The sequence below is a fragment of the Mesocricetus auratus genome, unplaced genomic scaffold (genome assembly GCF_017639785.1).
Source record: "Mesocricetus auratus isolate SY011 unplaced genomic scaffold, BCM_Maur_2.0 Super-Scaffold_15014, whole genome shotgun sequence".
Lineage (NCBI taxonomy): Eukaryota > Metazoa > Chordata > Mammalia > Rodentia > Cricetidae > Mesocricetus > Mesocricetus auratus.
The window spans coordinates 1,698,157-1,720,847 of record NW_024429186.1 but is presented as its reverse complement, the minus strand read 5'-3'; the positions used below and the strand labels follow the sequence as shown (position 1 = coordinate 1,720,847).

General features: G+C 45.5%; 1 protein-coding gene across 1 annotated transcript in view; it reads right to left on the bottom strand.

Moving 5' to 3' along the window:
* The window catches only part of Dnah11 (dynein axonemal heavy chain 11), a 308,279-nt gene that overhangs the window by 88,983 nt on the left and 196,605 nt on the right, over positions 1 to 22,691 (bottom strand). The window contains exons 56-61 of the mRNA XM_040742314.1: positions 17,354 to 17,587; positions 12,797 to 12,943; positions 7,958 to 8,071; positions 5,180 to 5,323; positions 3,963 to 4,145; positions 1,588 to 1,689 (exon numbers count right to left, since the gene is read on the bottom strand). Of these exons, the coding sequence (XP_040598248.1) occupies positions 1,588 to 1,689; positions 3,963 to 4,145; positions 5,180 to 5,323; positions 7,958 to 8,071; positions 12,797 to 12,943; positions 17,354 to 17,587 (924 nt within the window). The remainder of the gene's footprint in view (positions 1 to 1,587; positions 1,690 to 3,962; positions 4,146 to 5,179; positions 5,324 to 7,957; positions 8,072 to 12,796; positions 12,944 to 17,353; positions 17,588 to 22,691) is intronic.

The window sequence follows — 22,691 nt, the reverse complement described above, 5'->3', positions numbered from 1 at the left end:
CAGACAGACAGGCCTTGCATAGGAAGTCATTCTGACTAATCTGGCATTTCATGAGTAGGGAGACTTCCTTATAGACAAAGGAGGTTGGCTCTCTTCGCAGAAGGCAGACTGGGTACCAGGCCACACCGACACTCACGCACTCACATCCTTGCTGAGAGGCTGTTGTTTTCATCATGAGTGACGACAGGTGAGAAACTGTAGGCTGGGGGGCTTCCGTGAGCTGTCAGTATGGCGGAGCTTCTCTGCGCTACCCTGCCCTCTCTAGGTCCACATTCCTTCCTCCTCCTGCCCTCCGCACCTGTCAGCTAGCCATCAATCTGGGCCCTCTGCCACAACCACTCCTGCCCTAATGGAGGCGCCCACCAAGCCCTCTCTGGCCGCCTTTGAACTCGTTCCGCCTTTCGACATCTTTCCTTCCAGCATCCTCTCAGCTGTTGACGGTGTCATTAACCTGTTAAAAATTTCTTTTCCCCCCAGACAGATCTAGCTCTTTGACAGCCGGATGAAACTGAACTTCTGCAGCATGAAAGGCTAAGAAGGCCTTAGCGCATCTTTGCAGACGCCTTTTGTCCTCCCCCGCCTTCAACCCTTTCCTGCCGTCAGCAGGCCCTGCAACACCGCCTCTTGGTGCCCTTGCCTATTGTGAGTCTTCAAGAGTCCCCCTGCCTCTGTCCATCATCATCTCTGCAGGAATGCCTTTTTCTGCCCCATCACTGTGACTCCTAAGCAGCTTTCAAAGGGCATGTCAAGAACACCCTCACTCACTAATCAACTCCCCAGCATCCCTGGATCATATAGTACTTGGTACCGTAGTTGCATTTGGATGGGCTTAGAATGTCACACCACAGGACTGGCATGTTTACAAAACCAGTAATGGTGCTGATGATGTTCATAGCTATAGATATTCCCCAGGCATTGAGTGCGTAAACATGACTACATGTTAAGCTGTTAAAATAAATTAATATGAACTATGCATTTAGGCATGATGATCTGCTTAACAAGATGCCATTACTATACAGGCTGAGAGTCCCTATAAGATTTGGGGGACATCTGAGGTACTTGAATACTTACAAAGATTTTTACAGAAAGAACATTCCTAATTTAAAACCTTGGATATCCAAAATGCCCCACTTGAGGCATCATGGTAACACCAAAAAAAAAAAAAAAAAAAAAAAAAGCGTTGGACCTTGAAGCATTTGGATTTTGGATGAGGGGTTCTCAGTTTATACCCAGTAACAGACGAGAAAAACCTCTGTCAACAGAGGTAAACCAACTTGTATAGGTGGAATTGTAAACAATGGGCCCAACCCAGTGAATCAGGCTCTGGGGGGTCTTGATGTCAGTTACTTTGTTCCTTCTGCTAGACCGGGAAACCTACTGAAGTACAGGAGCAAACTATGCTAGTGTAAGTCCAGCAGACCAAGAATTGGAATATCCCCAAAGTTAGCATGTCGGTGAATGTACTCATCAAAGACCAAGTTCTTTTCTGTTTGCTAAAGTGCGGGTGTGGCTATGTGTACGGGTGGGATCCTGAGACCCTTACAGGAACTTCCTCAAGGGAACGCCGGTCTTCTAGGCGATGCTTACCACAAGCTTCCTCCGGATAGCCTCTAGTTTTTCTGTAGCTGCAGCCAGGTCTAAGTTTGTTTGGGCCAATGCCTGGCGTTTGGGCTCCACATCGCAGTAAACCTGAAAATCCATACGGGGGGGGGGGTAAGGGGAGGCTCACTCAGAAGGCAACACAGATGGAAGGGAACAGTAACCCTCCAACCCCACACTCCACAGTAAGTCCCCGGAGAGGAGAGCGGTTTGCTCTTTGTCTCTTTGCCATTGGCTGCCTCGGCAGACAAGGCCTTCCACAGGATCTCTGCTCTCCCATCACTCACTTATTCTGGACTTTTAGAGTGATGAATACTAGCATAGAATGTCATGTGAGCCAAGTGCCATCAACGTACTAAAATCAGTTGGTCCTAAAACAGTTAACGCCCACTGGAGCTGCCTAACCAGGCAGGTAGAGCCAAGGTCTAGCCTGAGATGGCAGAGAGCTGAGGGTAGAGATAACTCTCTGAATGGGAAGGCAAGGAGAGCTATCCCACACCTTACCAGCCACATATCTCACTTTCTGATAGGAGCTTCTCATTGCACCATGTATATGTTTGAATGGTCGGCGTGGATCAGATGCCATTTCCTAGTCTATAGAGAAGCAACACAGTGCAGTTCTATATTCATCTCCCCACCCTGGGAATTAGCTGAACCCAGCAATCGAGGTCTGCTTCCACAGGCCCCACCCCGTGAGAGACATATAGCCAGGTCACATGATGATAATTTGGGGAATGACGTTATGACTGGCTTTCGTGCTGTAATGTGGAATCTGGTTACGACACACAGCACCCCGCAACAAAATGAATTGTTTTTTTCAGAGTCCAGGTCGCCACATAGTTGGTTCCCTTTCTGTATCTTGTGCTGTGAGAAGGGCTGGAGACACGGTTGGCAGGTGATAAATATTGGGTGAATGAATGAATAAACGAAACGGTCATCTATTCTTGCATTTTTTCCCACAGTACAAAAGGTAAAATTAATGTCATTTAAACACCAAAACAGTTATTTTTTTCATCTCTCTCTACCTACAATAAAGATGTTAACTCCAACGGTGGGGCTTCATTTAATTCAGTATGAATTCAGACTTGTAGATTTTCCAGGTCAACATAAAATGATTTTTCAGTATTAACATATTTTATATATGTAAGCCAGTTGTCTGTTTAAGAAGAAAAGGTATTTAAAGAGCTGAAACTAGCTAGCCACCCTCCCCTACGAAAGTGAATGCTCTCCAACAAATTATCTTCCTGCTTAGAATTATTTTTAACTCTGACACACTACCTCTCATTCTTAGGATTATATGCCCTTCTTCCAAAAACTAAAGCGGTAAATAACTTTACGGTTTCTGCCAATGCAAAAACTAACCTGATAGTAGAGACTGCTACGGACTCTGCATTCTACAATACTGACCTTCCATACAAGAGATACCCATGGGTGCAGTTGGTGGACTCAGGAGGAAACAATTATTCTGGCTGGGCTTAAGGCCCACTCTACAGGAGGGCAAATGTGCTGGGACTGTAGATTTGGGTAGAACCCTATGGTTAGAGAGGTTCCGGAGCTACAGCGAAAGAAACTGCTATTGTCGGTTTTTTGTTTGTTTGTTTGTCTTTTTGCTAGGGACACTCACTTAGCTACACTGTCTTTATAAATAGTCTTGTTTGTGCCCACGTGCTAGCATTCCTGTTCAGCCTAGACCCAAGAGACTTCTGCTTATGGGGAGATGGTGATGGCAGAGATTCATAAGTGGTCAAAGGGCTGAGCATAAGTGACTGGGTGTAAGCAAATCATCCACCTTACTTACCCCCTTCCGAGTCCTAGGGAATACTGTAGAAAGAAAACAAAAGCTAGAGGAGAGAGAGGGATGCTATGAAGCACTCAGGCCGTGGCACTCAGGGACTCAAGAGCAGTTGTGGATTCTGCACAAGACAGGCACAAGATCGGGCCACTCGAGATTTCTCTCATGAATGGAGGAACGACTCACGAGGCACCACCCCTCCTAGGCAAGCTACTGCCAGGTAAGGGGTGTCACTTTCTTAAGTAATGTAGCAGCTGGTTAAGTCGGCCATCCTTTTACTAAACAGTTCCCCCCCCCCAAACTTGTGTTCATACAAACAACCCCCAATTTAACTCAGGGAGTCCATTTTTTCTTTCTGAAGACATGAAGAACGGGGAGTAGCTGGGAATGTAAGCAGAGCAAGAGGAGTGAGGAGGAGAAGGAGGTTAAGAGATGGTAATGGGGGTCGAATAGGATCATGATACATTGTTGCATATGGATGCAACAGTCAAAAGAGAGAAAACGATTTTAGAAATCAATCTTCATAGCCCTTGGTGCTCAGCACCCGAAACCACTGACTAAAGACCTTTACCTCATAAAATTTGATGATGTTGATGACCCAGGCACAGAGACCAGCTGCTGCAAAAGATTTGGTCCGAATCAGGTTTGGATTGAACTCTGGGTCTTTCAAATACTGTTCATTCACTACTTTCAGACAGTTCTCTGGAATGTGCTCTTTATCGTAGTTAATTAGCGCTTGTAGGAAGTCATCAACCTGTAAAGCAAAAGTAAAAGGACTTACTGCAATGAGCCTGCTCTGGCTGCAGAGAAAATTCCAAGATCAAAAGTTAAAATCAGCTTTTAGGACTCGCATTACAAAGGCACAATTGGCAAGCTGCATTTACCCGCGGCTTGGCTTTTTCAGCCTTTACAGTACGAAGTTAGAATTAGCAATGGACACTTTTAAAACCTCTTCTGTACCAGGGTAAAATATTCTGTGCCAGCACAGGAGGTGCTCACAGTTTGAAGAAAAGAAAGGCAGGAAAGAAAGAGCAAAAAAACACATACCCCAATGCCCCTCTGCTTCACCTTCTAGTACATTAGTAACATTTTTTTCTTCCAGCCTAAGAAAATCCATGTAATTTTCTCCCTCCTACACTTAGCCGCTTTCATAATTTTGCAAATAATTAGCAACCTTCCACTTGCTGCTGGCATTGACTTAGGTACGCCATGACCCCATGCTGACCTCCAACTTGGCCAGCAGAAGCTAGGCGACAGTCTAAGGAACAGTGGCTGCTGACACTGGCCAGCTATGGAGATGGTATCTTTTGACTGAAAATTGACTTAAACATTGTTTTTTTTTCTTCTGTCAAGTATATCTGTACTAATGAGAATGATATGGAAGTCATTGAGATTTTCTTTTTCCTGCCACTTTGGCTGATGACACCTTTTGTTATGGTGGAAGCTTCATACCCAAAGAGTCTGGAATGTTCTGGTGGAAGTTCCACCCAAGCCCCACCCCCCCATCTTCCTCCAAACCCTCCTGAATCTCAGAAAGCCCACCAAATGATGATCCCTCCCCGAGAGATGTTCAAGACCACTCCCACAGGGTATTTAAACTGCACCCCCCTCCCAGAAAATAGGTGTGTGGTTTGGTCTCTTTCCCGTCCCCTCTCTCTGAGGAGGGATGGAGGCCCATCCAAGTGCATTATATCCGTTAAACGTGGGCTTTTAAAGTTTGGTTTGCTTTGGTCTGACTTGGATAGCTGCATCGGCGAAGAGGCTTATCAGGGTGCAGAAACTTTTCACCTTCCCCATGAAGATTTTAGCTGCTTTCCAACTTCTGTCTTTTGGCACTCTGCCACGGGGAGCCAGGAGGACCATCACAGCAGCAGTTACATTGGTAACAGCATCTGGGGGGTTGGGGAAGGTCTTCAGCTCAGTGAGGTTAACCTGAAACAAAGCAGCCACACAGAAGATGAGGGCTGAGGCAGGGGGGCAGCATTCAGTTTCCAGGCTGATATTCAGGTGCCTCCTACGCCCCGCCCCCCACTTCCTAACAGTTTCTTGCAGTCTGGGATCTCCAATTTGGGATTACAGTGGCCTCGGTTCTGCCTGGGCAATGCTCTGATATTCTGGGAACATCCCTGCAATTTTGTTGCTTTCAAGGGAAAACAAACAAACAAACAAAACAGTCCTGTAGAACCCTGGGGACAGAAGCCAGGAGATTTTGGGTATGCATAGGCTATGTATGGATTCTATCCCACTATGTAATACACTTGGCCCTCCCTATAAATATCATTCTCTAGGTCAGCGTGTCTTCTGTTTTTCTGCTTTAACTGTGTAAGTGCAGACATCTCTTCCTTAAACCACGGCGAATCTCAACGGTGGATGCTGGAGTGTCTTTCCTACTGTTTAATTCCCTCGGTGCAGACTCACTGACAATGGATTTGGTGGTCAAATTATAATGAGACGAGAGATACTCTGGGGCAGGAAATAGTACTTATTAGAAGTACATGTAGTTCCACAATGCATGATTTAAAAGCAAAACCAAATGGGAGTCTGCTCCTTTATACCCAAAGCTATCTATTTATACAAAGAATGGAATGGGCGCTAAAGCCAGAACAGAGTGCTAATGAGTGTTGATATCTGGTTAACTAGGGTTTTCCATCACTCAGACACAGCCCAGTTCTACACTGCAGGCGATACTGTTTTGTTTGTTTGATTAAAGAGTGTTGGGTCTCGGGGCCTCCAAATAACTAGAAATGAGCTCAGATTGGACTATTGGAGGATGTCTGTTGGTTAGATAAAATCCAGCATTCCTTAGAACCTACGAAAACAGTTCCCATCTGTCAAAGGGAGTCATTTCCTTTACCTGTGGTTGCGTATCAGATTCAATGCCAGCCTCCGGGCTCCCTCAGTATCAAGAGTACATCTCAACACCTCCATAATAATAGCCGATGGGCTTCCCACCTCCCGGATACAAAGGCTAGGGGTTTCCCTCTGTCCCTGCTATCTCACTATGCTTTCTCTATTCTCCATCTCTGGTTATTCTCTCCTCTCTCACAGAGAGTCATGTCTACTCTGCAGGGAGTAGTCAGTCTAGTTCTCTCTCTCTCTCTCTCTCTCTCTCTCTCTCTCTCTCTCTCTGCTCTAGACTCTTCTAGATGCTTCTGGCTACTCTCCTCTCTCTCTCTCCTCATATTTACAATAAAAACCTTAACCATATCACGGAGCAGCCATGCAGGCAGTCTCACGTACAAAGAGTAAATATATTTAGAGGAGGGGGAAAAAAACCTTGCAAATTTAGGGAAAGACAGAAAGAAATAAACATTCCATTAGCCAGAGGCAGTCAGTTACTTTTCTACTAATTTCACTTTGATTATTTTTATGATTTCTATCAACGCTTATGACTGTTCTGTTCAATGAGTCACGGGTGTCTCAGTGTGTTTCACCTACTGTGAGCATTTCCTGTTTTGCTCACTAATAGTGAACAATATCATTTTTAAAGGCATTAGAATAAGCATGATAATCTCTCATGGTACAATTATATTCTTAACAAATTTCCAGTTTTACGATAATACTATAAAACTCTTACAACAAGGCTCTTAATCAGAATTACTTTCTTTGAAAAAAAAAAAGATCCCTGAAGGAACTGAGGATTTTTCTCAGAAAAGCGGTGAAATTTAGATCCTCCTGCCTTTAGAGCTGAATCTTAAGAAACTCAGGCCTAGCAGTTTCCTAGGATTTTCTCTGGTGGCCCAGAACACGTCAGAACAAGATTATCTGCAGGTTTTAAAAATAACGCTGCCCACGGGCTCCCCTGCAGTGCCTTGTGGTGAATGCATGCTGTGTCTCTCCTACGAGAATCAGGGTGCTGGGAAAATGGTGGGGATCTTGGGATCTTCGCTCCCACCACTGATACTATGAGTGGGTCCTACTAAATTGTTGTATATTTGAGAGGAAATAAAGAATCCCTCAGCTAGTTTTCAAAGTAGCCCATAATGTGAATGACTAGAGCAATCATTTACTCATCAAAGTGCCTTCTGGGAGGCTAAAGGGCTGGAGACTCCCCAGTGCTAGCAATGTTTGGGAGGGTATTACTCTGGGGGGCGCAGGGGGACAACAGGCAGTAATAAGTACTTAGGATAGTTGCTAATTCGTACTCCAGAGTATTTTCCCTTGCTCTCGTTACAATTCAATCACTAACTGCATTGCCAGTCAGCCAGTGTTCTGCACTGAGAGAATTAAACGGTAGGAAAAGACACCCCGGCATCCACGGGACGCCCCTCCCAGTTGAGATTCACTGTGGTTTAAGAAGGAGATGTCTTGTACTTAGCACATTCAAAGCAGAAAAAGAGAATTAAGGCACACTGACCTAGAGAATGACATGGGTGGAGGGAGGAGAGGAACTATAAAGATGACCTCAAAGGTTTGATAAACTTTGATGGGCTCTGCCCTTTTGCAAGGCTGTGTGGCTACATGAGCCATCCCCTTTGTCCCATTGTTCAAACTCTCATAATCTCTGACTATTTAAAAAAAAACAAACAAACCCAAAATCCCACCATGGTCAAGAAACCAGATTACCCTGTTGAGTGTGTTGAGCGCAGCCTTAGCAGCGACCAGTGCGGGCTCTGCCTTGAGTAAGTCAGCCTCACACTCTCTCTGCCTCTGGGATACTTCGGTTTGAATGGCCGCCACCTATTTAGAGAGGATAATTAGAGAGGTAAGCCCCCAGCCACGCCCCCCCCCCAATGTTATCTCAGAGATCTCCAGCGCCAAGCATGGACTGACTTGGATGCATTTCTGGGCAACACATTTGTCTATATTTTTCAACAGGTGGGTAATTTACCATCAGCACAGTATACCCAGAGAGCTTTGTGAAGCAAGCGTACATCGATGAACTCAAAACCAAAGAGATTTAATACCAATGTGCTCCAAAAAAGAGCTTCTAGTCATTTGCTTATAAGAGGCTACTAATAATTAAACAAAACAAAGCATAAACAGACAAAAAAACAAGGAGTAAGCAGCATCTTTCTGCTTTTTACTCTTCTTCCCCCTCCCAATCTTAGTGCTCTTTCCATTAAAAGGTAACCCAGGCTGGACCAGGAAGCTGGTTCACAGAGCATTTATAATTCTCCATCTAATTATTGCCGGTGTCTGTTTCGCAGCTCCCGTGGCCATTCCCTTTAGAGTATGGGCAAGAGCCAGGGAGGGATGGCTCAGTTAGTACAGAGCTTGCTGATGAGCGTACGGCCCTGAGTTTGGTCCTCACAACACCACATAGAAGAGCTGGCAATCCCATCACTAGGGAGTTGGACAGACGCTCCCTGTGGTTCACAGGCCAGTGGACTGGTGAGCTTAAAGTGAGTGAAAGACCCTGTTTCAAAAGCCAAGACGATGACTCCTAAGATTTGACACACAAGGACACACAAGACCTCTGGCCTCTCTCACACATGTGCTTGTTCACATTAGTACACATTCATTCACCCATACACGTATAAACACATGTGCGTGCACACGCACACAAATATGTGTGGAGCTCTTTTGTTCAGAACAGAAAATCCCTTGCTCTGTGGTCATGGGTTGCATGCTTCACCACAGACAGGATTAAAAAAAAAAAAACAGAAAAGAAAAGAAAAGAAAAAATTAGCTAGTGGCTTTCCATGAAAGAAGCCACTGACGTACCCAAGTGTTTCATAGGTAACAGAATACCCCAGACACCCACTCTCCTGTTGTCTGTCCTTTTGACAGAGCTCTGCTTCAGCTTGCCCCATGGGAAGCTGAGCTGGTGACTTGAACCAATCCAGTATGTGAAGCTGGAGGTCTATCTCCTCCTCCTCAGAATGCTACAGAATTTTAACACCAAGTGAGAATGAATTTTTATCCCCGGCAGGTTTGAGTTTCAAGCTGTGGCACTGGGCACCAGGATCAAGTCCCAGCGGGACAGTACTTGGGGTGAAGGTCATTGTGAGATGTAAAATTGGAAGAAAAGTACATGTCTTCATACGTGTTTGGAACGAGCAGGTTCAACCAAGCCGTCAAATTAAACACGGCTCACGACAAATTATGCTGTCTGCTGCAGGTTTATTAGTGGTAATTAGCCTTCTCCTGATTATCTTGCTGTGTACTGTACCTTTTATGTACATAATTGGTTCAGGGTACATATGTGATCTCCTGCTAACACACACACACACACACACACACACACACACACACACACACACACACACACAGAGCCGCTGCTAAAGTAAATAAGGAAACTCTGCACGCTTACTAAGAACTCCTCCAAAACCACACCTCCCCAGCAGGCCTAAAAAGTAGACCATGGCGATTCTAAACATACAACTGACAGTGTGTTAGAGAACACTATCACAGATGAAAGTGTATGTGAGGGACTATCTCGGGCATATTTATCTCACGTAAAGATAGCAGAGGGTTTACTGATGTCCCTTATAACATTTATAATGGTATCATTTAAAAATTATTTTTCTTTGACCCTATAGTAATAGATTTTTTTTTTGGCACTAGGCGAAACTGTGAAGATTTTTTTCTTGTTCCTCGGCCTCCTAGACTGTTCATAGGGTACTATTCCTTTGGGTAATTTTCACAGATGAGGCGATCTCACAAATGAGGAAAACACTCCAGGTTGATGAGTTCTCTTTTCATTCTTATTACTTTTCACCCTAAAACACAACAATATCACAGTGCTGAAAGGCTGATTAATCTCAGTGACTCAGTTAGCCACAGCAAACAACTCCCTCCGCTGAATGGTTGCAAGGCTCAGCCTAGAGAAGGGCAACGAGCTTCATGCACTGCCTAGCTTATCTGTTCTCCTTCTACCATGATGCTAAGGTGGGGGGACTGGAGACAGTCCCATCCTCGGGTACAGCAGAAACCTTCTGTCATTCTCTAGTCTACCTGAGATCATTTAAACCCCTGCCTTCAATGCAGCTGGCCATCTGCATCGTGGGAACCAACCCATGTTGGGTGCCAATTGAAGGCGTGGTTTAAATGAGTCCACCAGACCCAAGGTAAATAATAAAATGGGTGTTTTATTAGGGAAAAGCTTACAAAGATTAGATAAATAACCACCATGGCCTTCCTGCTCCAGAAGATGCAGTCTCTGCCCTTCTGATGCTCTCTGAGACCCAAGAGAGCAGGAGCCCCCGGAGTTCCTCTACCTGAAAAGGATCACGTTGGGCCCCTAAAACCACGCCCAAAGGGTGTGGCCACTGCTACAAGTTCACTGACAAGGCAAGATACCACTCTATCTACCACTCCTTGAAAATTTTCGTAAAATTTTGTGCTGATTACAGAGTCCCCAGAACTTCATGCTAAAAGCTGAGTCTGGGGAATATAGCTTAGTTGGTACAGGGCTTGCCTAGCATTCTAGAAAGTCTGGTATCAATCTCAGCACTACATAAACCAAGCATGATGCCTTATAAGTATAACCAAGAGGATCAGAAGTTCCAGGTCATCCTCGGCTATGTAGTGAGCTCAAGACCAGCCTAGGAAAACACGAGACTCTGTCCAAAGTGTGTCGGGGGAACATTGAATCAAACCCTTCCAAATTATTTTGCGGACACCTCCACTCCCATATCCCAGCATGTGGTTACATCTGGGGACGGGAGTGACACAGAAGTAAAGTCAAAAAGAGTTCTTTAAGATAGTCTCTAATCTAGTCTCCCTGGTATCCTTAGAGAAGGAAGGCGTTTCTACACACCAGGCATTAGAACTCTCATAGGAGAGGCCTGGCCATCGATAAGCCATGGAGAGTCCTCAGAAGAGCCCAAGCCAGTGTCCAGAACTTGAAAAAAGTAAACCTACTGCTTAAACCTCTCATTCTGGTCACAGCAATTCAACACACTGCTTTCCCATTGCAATGTAAGCTATGCAAAGACTCCTTGGTTGTCAAATATTCCCAAGAACTTAGGACAGTGCTCAGGCCCCCAAAACCAAAACAATGAAATACACACACACACACACACACACACACACACACACACACACACAGACAACTACTGACAAAATGAAAATGTAAGCATTTTTAATACTTCTTGGTACATATTGGATATAAAAATAGTATATTTCTTTTTTACACTGAATACAATTCATCAAGTAACCTATCAGACATGTTTTAATTGGCTAAAATAATCTTTTCTTCCTTTATACTGGTAATTTTACCTTAGGAATTTACATAAAAAATATGGGGGGAATATCCCAAATTTCTGATGTATTTCAAGATTTCCAATCAGTATCCATGGTGATGGGTTAATAACTACTAGTCATTTTTATTGCTAGAGTATCACATAACTGTGTAATACCATAAACAGATCCCCTGAGTGGGATTAGTTTCTGATAATCCCACCACCTATGAAACCTGGTTGCTTAATTTCATAATATACTTTGAAAGGCATGCTGCACTTATCTGAAACTTGGTGGCAGCATCTGTTACCAAAATTAGGAATTTTATGCCTGTTGGCTGAGTCAAATGACTCTCTCATTGCTACAAGAATGCTGCATTGTGGTTCTCGTATAGAGTTTTTCCAATGTACTTTTCAAATCTTTGGTTGCTCAAGACAAAGTGCTCTCACTGCATATCAGAAAAGAGAGGGAAACTATTTGATTGTCCAAGGATAACTGGCATCACCATAAAAAAAAATCTTAGGTTTACTGGTACGATGAAATGCAGAACAACAGAGTAAGGGCCACTGGCTTGTGGTTATGGGATACAGGCAACTTTCAGCTCTTAATTAAATAGCCCTGATTATAATCTTTAGCCCCAAATAATAAAGCATTTATTAATTTCAACGAATGAGTGTCTATTAACTACGCTTCCTGTTGGATGCTAGAAGCTCAAATCCAAAGAAAGCAGCACCCACACGATTCAAAGGGCTATTGTTTCCGAGAGCAGACTCCACCATCGCATATAACACGAGGGCCCGGGTCCGGTTGGAAAGGCCACATTTAGCTTAGGGCTTCATCGTGAACGCTTGGTTGTGCTATTAAAATGCGGAACTTGGAAACCATCTCGCAAAAGTGACGGAATGGGCTTTGTTAACAATTGAGTTGTTCAATTTGCCTAAAAACTGGAAGCCTTTAGAAACCTCAGCGGTGACTCCCTGACCTTTACTGTATTACAAATAGGCCTGATGTACAAGATCCACATCCATTATATGCTTGAATGAGCTCAGTATTTATTGTTCTTTCATGTCATTAAAGAGCTAAAAGGTTGGGGAAAATGCATAATGTAAAGAAAGGTCAAGTGGTAATCACGGTGTGAAATGCTGTTACATGTGTAAGTATAATAATTCCTGAGACTTTATGCTCCCTGGAGAGGAAGTTGTTCAAGATTGTTCACCTACAAAGGTTTATTTTGCACTAAATATAGCTCAGCACTCTAAATGGTGGAATGAGTCTGACCTTTCGCTCCTCTGCGTCGGCGATGGCCTTTTCCCGGCTCACTTTCTCCGTCTGAAGCCCGATCTTTGTGATCAGAGCTTCTGTGTCGTGGTTTCTGAGCTGGAGCTCGGCTTCTTGAGAGGCCAGCCTGGCTTTCAGATTCCCCACCTGAAGAAGGAAAAGTCGTCACTTTGGAGCCACTTCTAAAGAGGACACAGCTGTCTTTGGTGTGGGTTTGGGGTCCCTAGCGGTGCAGGGCACCCTGGTCTGTTTCTAGCCTGATTTGACTTCTACTTTCACTTGCTGGAATGTAGTCTCATTCATCTTTCCGCAAGAGAAAGACAGAAGACTGCTTCCTAGGACGCGGGGCCACGGTGTGTCGGGCAGGGGTTTATCTTGGCAGCTCAACCTGTATGCTCAGGGAAACGCTAACAGAGGTGTCCATCAGAGCGTTTTGCCAACTCAGGACTCCAGGCTGAAGATCACAAAGGCCATGGGACAATGAGCTTATTGACTCCTGGGATAGCTTCCCGTATCCTCAAAGGGAAGCTGCTGTACGTCTGGATAACTTAAAGATAGGAGCTGATTTTCATCGCGTATGGCTGCCTACTGCAGTGTGGCCGGCCAGTCTTACCTCTACCCACCCAACATGGAACCGCTTTCTTCGTTTTACCCTCCTCTGTGGTGTCAGTGGGGAGCCACACAGACCGTCCAATATAGAACTTAGTACCAACGAGAAGGATGGAGGCCATGTGGGCTCTTTGGGTACCAACACGGCACGGGTTGCAGAAACCCAGTGGGTACTGTACATGTGCATTTTCTCCTTTGGCTCACCACCGAACAGCACCAATGTTTCTGTGACCCCAACAGACGTCACCTGAAGTGGGTGGCCCTGCCCCTTTTCTAGCTGAGACTCTCCTGGGTGCGGCATGTACCGTCTGGGTCATGAGTTGGTTTAAAACAAAGCAGAAGCCAAAGTAGAGAACGACTTTGAAAGGCCCTGACCCCAGCCTCAAAAACCGTTATGAAGCTGTGATAACTGTTCTTCCTACTTCGTCGGAGTACAGGCGCCATTGCTACCTCTTAAGCTCGCAGATGGCTGAAGCAGCCTCAACCGTTTATATCGACTCAGTTAAGGACACCTTGTTGGTTTTTTGTCTGTGGAGCACATCTGGCTGCAGTGATTCCAGGTAAAGTTTGCGATCCCTATCCAAACTCAGTCATCTACCTATGTTCTGCCAAGCAGCAAGCACCACCAGGGTGTACACCATTGCGCCAGGGCTGATTGTTTAGGCCTTCCTGTGTTCTTTTAGTGGCTGAAACTACTACAATCCAGGGCATCATGTAGGAGTGGGATGGGGCAGGGGAGTAGTACAGTTTCAAGCCCTACTTCCAGTTTCTAAGGAAGCAGCTGACTTTGAAATACAACCCCCACAATCGTGCTTCAGGTAGACAAATCCAGAGAAAAGGGCAACTTGGTCTCAAATACAATCTGGTCTTGTACTCAAGTCTCCACACTGGGAAACCATGCCTCCCTGACATAATAAATTGATTCATATAAAACCGCCAAATAACTGTCAAGTATTTCAACTACTCTTCTGACATCAGAAGCAGTCCATGTACAAACAAACACCCAACAAAGAGGATCCGGCTACATTCCTTAACCCAAGGCTTCACATGTCTTCACATAGCTCCTTCCTATAGTTTTTAGGTGATGGGAACAATTGAGACCCCAGGCAGTCCTGTAGTTGCAGAGACAGTGGAGTGGCTGCTCCTCCTCCTCCCTCTTCTTCCCCATCCTCAACTCATCAATACTTTGATGGGGTGGCCAAGAAGCCATGGGTTCTCTCCTTCGCTTCATTGGCTGAGACATCACCAGCTCGAGGCCTACCCAAGATGCTATGTTATTTGCCTTTAGGCCTGGTACTTGGGAAGGCAACTCGAAGTGTGGCAGAGACATTATTTTTCTTTGCCACAGGCAAGGAAACTGACAGCTCAATTTGGGTGACAACACTATTATTTCCTGGGGCAAAGTCAATAGGCTCAGTGTGGGATATCATTCAAAGGGACCTAAGTGTTATAACATACAGCCATCTTTGCCATCTTTCTGGCTCAACAGGACACCTAGGAAACCTTTACTAGAGAAAGGGGTCTTGATTTAAGGGAGACTAGGAGAAGCAGGCAGGGAAAGAACAAGAGTGGCAGGATAAGACGATGTGTGTAAGCAGGAGGGTAAAGTCATTCTTTGAAGGGAAAGGAGCAGGTATATCAGTATAGACACCCTTCAGGGACCTTTCTGAAAACTCTCCCCTTCTGGTGTGTCTTTCCCGACCACAACCAACTACTCACCGACTCCTGGGTTTCATCAGACGCAAGTTTTGGTCTGTGAAACTATGTGGGAAAAGACCAAGTAGAACTTCTACCCAAAAAGTACTATGAAATCACAGCCAGAGATTCCCCTCTCAGGGTGAACAGGTGCCAATATATGTTCTCAGCCAGGCACTTGTCTAACTTCTGCCCTCGGCACTGATGGGCCACCCGGCCCTCTGAGGGAAAACTCTCCCTACAAAACACTGTCTTTCATGAAACACATGGGCGGGCCTGAAGATGGATCTTTTGATAGTTGCCAGCAATGTTCAGCGTTGGGATGACCAGCGATGAAAATTTACTGTAGCTTAGGAGTTCAGTTATCACAGAGGAAGGCCAGGCTACTAGTCAACGTCCCGGTCTCTTAACCTAATCCCCGTCGCCTGGCCCACTGAGGCTGTGTGACACTGTGGACAGCATACAACGTTAGAATGACCCAGATAGGCTTCAAGTCCCAGGCTCCAGCTCTCTCTATCCTAAATTCTTTGAATCTCCTTCCTAACATTGCGGTAGTGATACCCACTTGGTTTTGACTTTAACAATGAAACAAGAGTCCCAGCCTGTACCAACTCTTGATTTACCCTTTAGGACGGAGTGCCATAGTCTGATGTAGAAAAAGCCTGATGACAGAGGCTAGGATGTTTGAGAGAGCTGGGGGCTAAAATAGGCCACTCTATAGTCATCAGCCAGGTAGGTCATGATGGCCTCACAGGGGTTGAGTGTCTAAGACAAGAAGGAATCCTATTTCCATCCTGGCAAAATGGCCAAATCCCTGAGCCAGAGCCCAAGAAGTCAGAGAGGGAATGGGAAAGTGATTCATGATTGCATTGAAGTCCACGCTGTTCACTGTTCTCACAAAAGCAAGTGCCTTCGGCCCCCAGCCCCCACCCCGTCTTCAAACTATGCAAGGCAGAACTAGGCATACCACACAACTGGGTTAACGCTGCTTCAAAGAGAAAACTTAGTGACTATGCTGGTTTAGTAAGTAAGTAGTGATTGTAGATTTTCCTATAACTATGGCCCCACTAGCACTGAGTGGTAATCTATGTTTCCAGGACCAGGCATGGCTTCACTATCGTTAAGCAGTTCTTAAGTCGTATTAGAGAGATGTTGGTGACTGCCAAGGTATGTGTGCCGTTACTGTATCCTTGGGGTTATGGTGCCATGCTGGTTGTTAATGTGGTTCACAGATGTCATAGCCAGGGAGGACTGTTGGTTCCTTGGCTCCTTTGGAAGTTTGCATGATTAAAGGCGTGCTCCACCACTGCCCAGCCCTGGAAGTTTGCATGGTACCATGAAAGCCAGTCCTCAGGAAGGTGACTTTCAGGTTGGTTCCTGATCAGGGCTCTCTGGACCCTGTGTCTGAAGTGTGTAATATCTTCAGCAATGGGGACTTACCTTCCATCTCTTTGGGGGGGGCGACAGCAACCTATAAATATATGTCCTTATGCCCACAGATCAGTGTAGCCTCCACTCCTCATAAGGAAATTTCTCTTTGCTACAGACAGAGGCCTCTAAGGAAACCACCACCCATCCAATGCAGAGCGTGGAGCCTAGTTCCAAATATATCTACATCTACCAGATGCTTCTGCACCTAAGGCTCAGGGAACATTGCACAAGAGAGGGCAGAAAGATTGTAAAAGCCAGAGGATCCAGGAGTTTGCTGCGAGACTGTATCTCCTAGTAGCATTAGCGGCTATACTTACATGAGTTGAAGAAGAACGGTATCAATGGAGATACCAAAGTGGAAGGGGGGAAAAGCTTCAATCCTGCAGGAAGAACTACAAACAACCAGGAAAAGGTGGGAGGAAGAGAGGGGTTTTTCCCCCAGGGAAGAACCCATCAATTGATTGTCCAGGGGCAAATGATTAGCCCTGAAAACATACATACATACATACATACATATATATATATATATATATATATAAAGTTATATGGACTGAGTAGGTTGTAGTTAGAAATATATATGTATATACATATATGCATGCAATAACAAATAGCAAAAAAGAAATAAAAAGAGGCCATGGATTTGAGGGAGAGTGGGAAAGGGTTTGGAGAGAGCAAAGGGAAGGGGGGAAGGTTGTAATTATATGATAATATTTAAAAAAGGCAAGAAAGAAAACAAAGAGAGAGAGAGGGGAAACCTTGCTTCCTGTGAAGGAGTAGGGACTCCCCTCAGGAAGAGGCACCGCCCCGCCCCTCCGGCCACACCTGTGAGGCCGTGGTTTGTAGTTTCTGGATGCCGTTCCCCAGGTGCTCCTTCCTCTCCTGTAGCTCTCCTCGTTTCTTCTTCAGCAGGCTCTTAAACAGTGATATCTGCTCCAGGAAGCTCTTCGGGGTAGCGTAGTTGTACCTTCTCTCATTCTGGTAATACCAGGCGCTCAACTCCCTTACGCTGGTGTGGACATGAGCCATGAAAAGGCTAATGGGATCCTTGTGCTGTGGCTGAAACATAGATATTACATTTCAAGTTGAAAATGTAATTTAGGAAATAGAGGAGGGCGGGGTGGTGGTGGGGGGTGGGGTGGGGGAAAACCACCGCCACCACCAAAAATTATACAGTGTTTTCTTTCTAAAAGCCAGGACAAATTACCCAGTAGCAGCTAGGAAATTTTACTTCATATCTTCATGAGAAACCCACAGGGTTGTATGGATGACTATAGAGTTCTCAACTTCCTCACCGTCTTCTCGCCAGGCAGGATGAAGGGTGTTTTTCTATGTGCTTCAAACCCAGAAGCCAACAGAATGGACAAAGCCCAGATCTTCCCAACTGAACCTTTATCTACCAGGTATATGGGGGAAAAATGAAAAAAAAAAAGAGCAAGACAATATTCCAAGGGATACTTATTTTTGGGAGATGTTACTTTCAAGCTGAACATTAGACAAAAAGAATCAATACAAAGCCGGTGTGTGTGTGTGTGTGTGTGTGTGTGTGTGTGTGTGTGTGTGTGTGTGTGTGTGTGTGTGGCAAAGAAGCTGAATCAGAGAAGTAGAGTTTTATGGGTACCCATGTCAAACAAAATGGACGGGTAAGCTATCTACACCACTCATTCTGAGGGGGAAAACACGGAAAAAACACGAAGGACGGTCGCTTCTGTTCTTATATGGGGGAAGTAAACACCACCAACAAAACACAAAGCATGAAGCCCCTCCCCCTGCAGAGTCCCCGCCTGCCCCTTCTTGCGTCCTCTGTGACTTCTGGAATAGTTAACTTTTTAATTTGTACGGCCACATCTCCCTCGTTCTAATGATTATTTATTGCATTCTGCACAAGATGAACCAGGTTCAATTAATCAAGGGAAGCCTAAAAATCAATTAATATGAATTAAATGAGCTACACCAACTCTTTGCAAAGTCACACATAATTTACCAAAGTCTTGTCAATAGCACTCAGGCAGCTTCAGGAAAACTGCACACGAGTGGCCGGTGATGCGGTTAAACGTTTCCAAACCTGGACCATCAATATCGCAGCCAGAGCCGAGGGCAGCACTACAAACCGAACATGTTCCCTCCGCAACAACACACAGACTCCTAACATCACCACACACCCTAAACGGACAATCGGGTTGGCGGGAAAAACCCGTCTCACCGGTAGTAGGAAGAATGTGTGTCCAAAGCCAAGACTCAGGGATGTAAATCTTGACTTGTACTGAACTCAAGGGGATTTGAGACGTGCATGCCTATTAGCAACTAGTGGACTCAGGAAACAAAATTTACGAGCAAGTCTATAAATGTCATATGCGTCGTGTTTCCTAGAGGACTTTATTTTCCAAACAGCTTGGCTCCAATAATAGCCAAGCACAAATCTGCTCTTGCTCCATCTTGCTTTGACAGGGACTTTCACCTATGATACAGACAAACACCTCCTCAGCCAAGAGTAACCTCCTTACAGGAAGAGAAAAAAAAATTCCCTGGCTTCTGCCCAACCATGATCTTTATGAGGAGGCTTCTCAGCAGCTCTGAAAAGCTCCTTTTTTTTTTAAACAACAGTTTCACTTGTAAATCTCCGATGGAAGTGGCTTCCGGGAGAGCTGGAAGTGGCCCGACACAACTTGTCTCAATGGGGCGAAATAACTATTGTTATCGGGGCTTAACAAAATGGCACAGCATGGGAGGCTCAGGGAGCCAGGGAGCAGCTGGTTGTAATTCACTCTGTTTTTCAGAAAACTCAGAATCGTTCCAGAACAGACCCCTCTGATGACTGGTGACTGGTCTTTCCTGCATTCTTAATTTGTCACTTTCTCTTATGATAAGGTCAGTAGTGACAGCGCTTCCTGACACTAACAGCTGTGGCTTTTAAAAGGGTCATTGTAGAACTACTAATTGCAGTAATTTCATTAGCATAAATTATTTATTCTGCCATTCATTTATCTCCAGTTTTCTTCCGAGGGGAGGGAGCAGAGAGAGAGGGCCGCAGCAGCCGCCTGCCCGCAGTAGCGAGGTGCTCCAGTTCATACTTCCAGAGAGACTCAGGGGAAGATCATCACTTTAGCCAGATTTGCCCCTTCAGGGGAACCAGTCAGACAGCACTGTGTAGTCATTTTGCAGCCAGTCACGGCGAAGGGGAAAAATGAAAATAAGGAGAGAGCCATTCTGAAACGGCTCTCTAAATCTGTGGCTTTCCCAGTAAGACTGCTTTGGAAGCCATGCTGTCTCCGTGGCAAAACTCAATGCATAGATAAGACTGCTTCTTTTTCTTTTCCCCCTTTTTCGCGCCAAGAGAGAAATGTTTATTTTCCAGTCTCTCAGTTAGCTAGCTGCAAACACAGAAACGTAAATTCTATGGTGCTTGGTGGGATGTCTCCCGGGCGCTGGCTGTCACTGCCATCTCAAGCACTCGGGAGGCCTCGCTCTTCAACCCAGCGCTCAGTGCCCCTTGTCGGGGATGCCAGCAAAGGCGAATGAAGATTTGTGTGTGTGTGTGTGTGTGTGTGTGTGTGTGTGTGTGTGTTTAGATTTTTTTTCCCAAGACCAGCAAAGCAGCCTATACCAGTTTATAAAATTAAACTAGGGTTTGTAAGGAAGGCAAACTACAAACAGAACAGAAGGGTTTTTTCTATTGTGTTTGTTTTAGTTAGACCCAGGAGACTTTTGTCACACGTGGTGTCATACCCTTATAGGTACGACTCTTAAAATGTTTTCCCAGAAATTGTTCACGTGAACTTTTTAGGATGTCAAACTACCGAGTCATAAGAGCTATTATTTATAATCCACTCTTTCGGGGGTTGGAAGAAGACTACATTGGATACTCAGGGCAAAGCGGCTTGTTAAAGAGAATTTACTACCATACCAGAGGAACGGTGTTCTCTTTGAGTACTTCTAAGCTCCCCACAGCACTTATTCACCCAGGCACAGAGACTTCAGAGGCCCAACAGGGCTTGAATCCTATGGCCCAAGCTTGCATTTCCAGGCCTGAAAAGTTAAGCCAGCCCCCATGTTCATGTTTGCTGCTGCCCATAGAGGTGGGATCCTTCTTCAATGCGCCTTTTCCGTGCTTTCGAGACAACTGCCCAAATGCAGTAAAAGTACAGCCGGGGCTCTGGGGCCCAACCTCGGGCAGGCCTGCTAACCACTGAGCCACCCACCTGCACCATCGCCACCGGCCGCCTGACCTGGCTGTAGGGTGAGGCTAGACAGGCCCTTCTTGGGAGGCTGGGATCAGAGAGGTGAACGGTACAGGCACTAGAGTTCCGCACAGCACTTCGACACGCGCTGAATGCTGATCCAAGGTGGCTTGCTACGCTCCTGGGTACTACTTTTTTGCCTTTAAGTTTGGAGTCTGCTGATTGGTCCAAGGGCAAGGTCACACACAGGTGAGTGCCCACTGTCAGAAGAGGGGGTTCTTCACAACATGGGAACATTGAAGTGACAGTGACAGAGGACTGATGTGCTGAGGGGTCTAGAGGAGACCCAGGAAAGCCCAACTGCCCTGGTTCCATTCATTCATTCATTCATTCGTCTGTGTGTGCATATGTACATATGTATGCATGCATGCATGTATGTATGTATGTTTGCACATATGTATGGGTGTGCGTTTGCTAGTGGATTATGTTAGAAGTCTTCCTTGATCATTCTCTACCTTACATATTGAGGCAAGGTCTTTCGGTCGAACCCAGAGCTCACTGATTCAGCTAGTTTAGGTAGCCAGCTGGCGTGCTCTGGGGAATCCACCACCTCTGCCTCTCTCTAGTGCTGGCATCCCCACCCAGCATTTATGTGGGTGCCGAGATCCAGCCTCCAGTCCTCACACTTGCGTGGTGGCAGGTGCTTGGTACCCACTGAACCGTATTCCCAGCCCCAGCTCACCCTTGGCTATGGGAGGATAAGTCTGGATGGAGATGGTATGCTGGTGAAGCTAGGAGCATCCAGAAAAGCTGCAAAACTGTGAGCTTTCATGGAGAAGCTGGTTCTATCTGAACAACACACCCTGATTCCTGGTAACCATTAAAAAACCAGACCCTGCTTTCATGGGTGGAGGGACTCCTAAACTTCAGGAATCTGTGAAGACCTTGGAAAACAACATTCATTAAAAAAAAACTCTGTCCTAAATCTGACGAATAGGCGTAGAGCGACAGGTATGGGATGACACCCTTACGTTCGTAGGTAAAGAAGAACAGGTATGGGTATGAACAGCGATGGGTCTTCCCTACCCATATGAAGACAAAGGCTGGAGCTAGGGTGAAGTTTAGGCAGATCCCAGAGATCGTCTTTTGGTTTTGTTTTGATACTTCAAAATGGCTTTTGGGGAACCACCCTGTAGGCGACTATATATTCTAAAAAAGGGTGTGTGTGACCCTCTCTTCAGCTACCAGACTGTGGAAACAATAGACTTAAAAGAATTACAGCTTCCCCAGAAATCCAATGCTAGCTAGCCCCAGTGGCAGCTAGAAGAGGGACAGATTCCACACGGCTCTGACAACGTATCAGACCACATTGCAGGGCAAACCAGAGCTGAGACACTGAAGGGGCACCGGATGGGATGGGGTCACACCTTGACCAGGATTTCCTAATCAGGTAACCTCATGCCCTCTATTTAAACCTAAGGTTATGCTAGTGCCTTAGAGACTGACTTGGGTTCCTCTTGTTCTCTCCCCGACGTGGCCACGTCAAGCAAACTCGTTTTTTCTATTTCCACAGTCTGTGTTTTCTTTAATCACTGAGTTGAGTTTGTGGGGCCAAACCTAGTTTACCAGGGATACAATCAGGGCCAATGTTTTACTTCAAAAATTATGTTAATATCTGTACTCTTCCTAGTGGCATCTTACTCAAGTAGGATTACGATATGACATGGTCAACTTGGTACATTTTAAGTTAACGGTAATACTCGGGATTGACCTTGCCAATAAAGAAATGTGGCCCACACCATCGGTATTGCATAGCAATCATTGAAGAGATAATGTAATGCCCTCCTGTTTGGCGTGTGTGCGTGTGTGCGTGCGTGCCTGTGTGTGTGTGTATTTGCACATGCATAGGCACGCATGTGTAGCACTTTGTTTTTTAGTGTGCTACATTGTTTTCAGAAAGAATCTGTAGACCACCAGAGAAATAT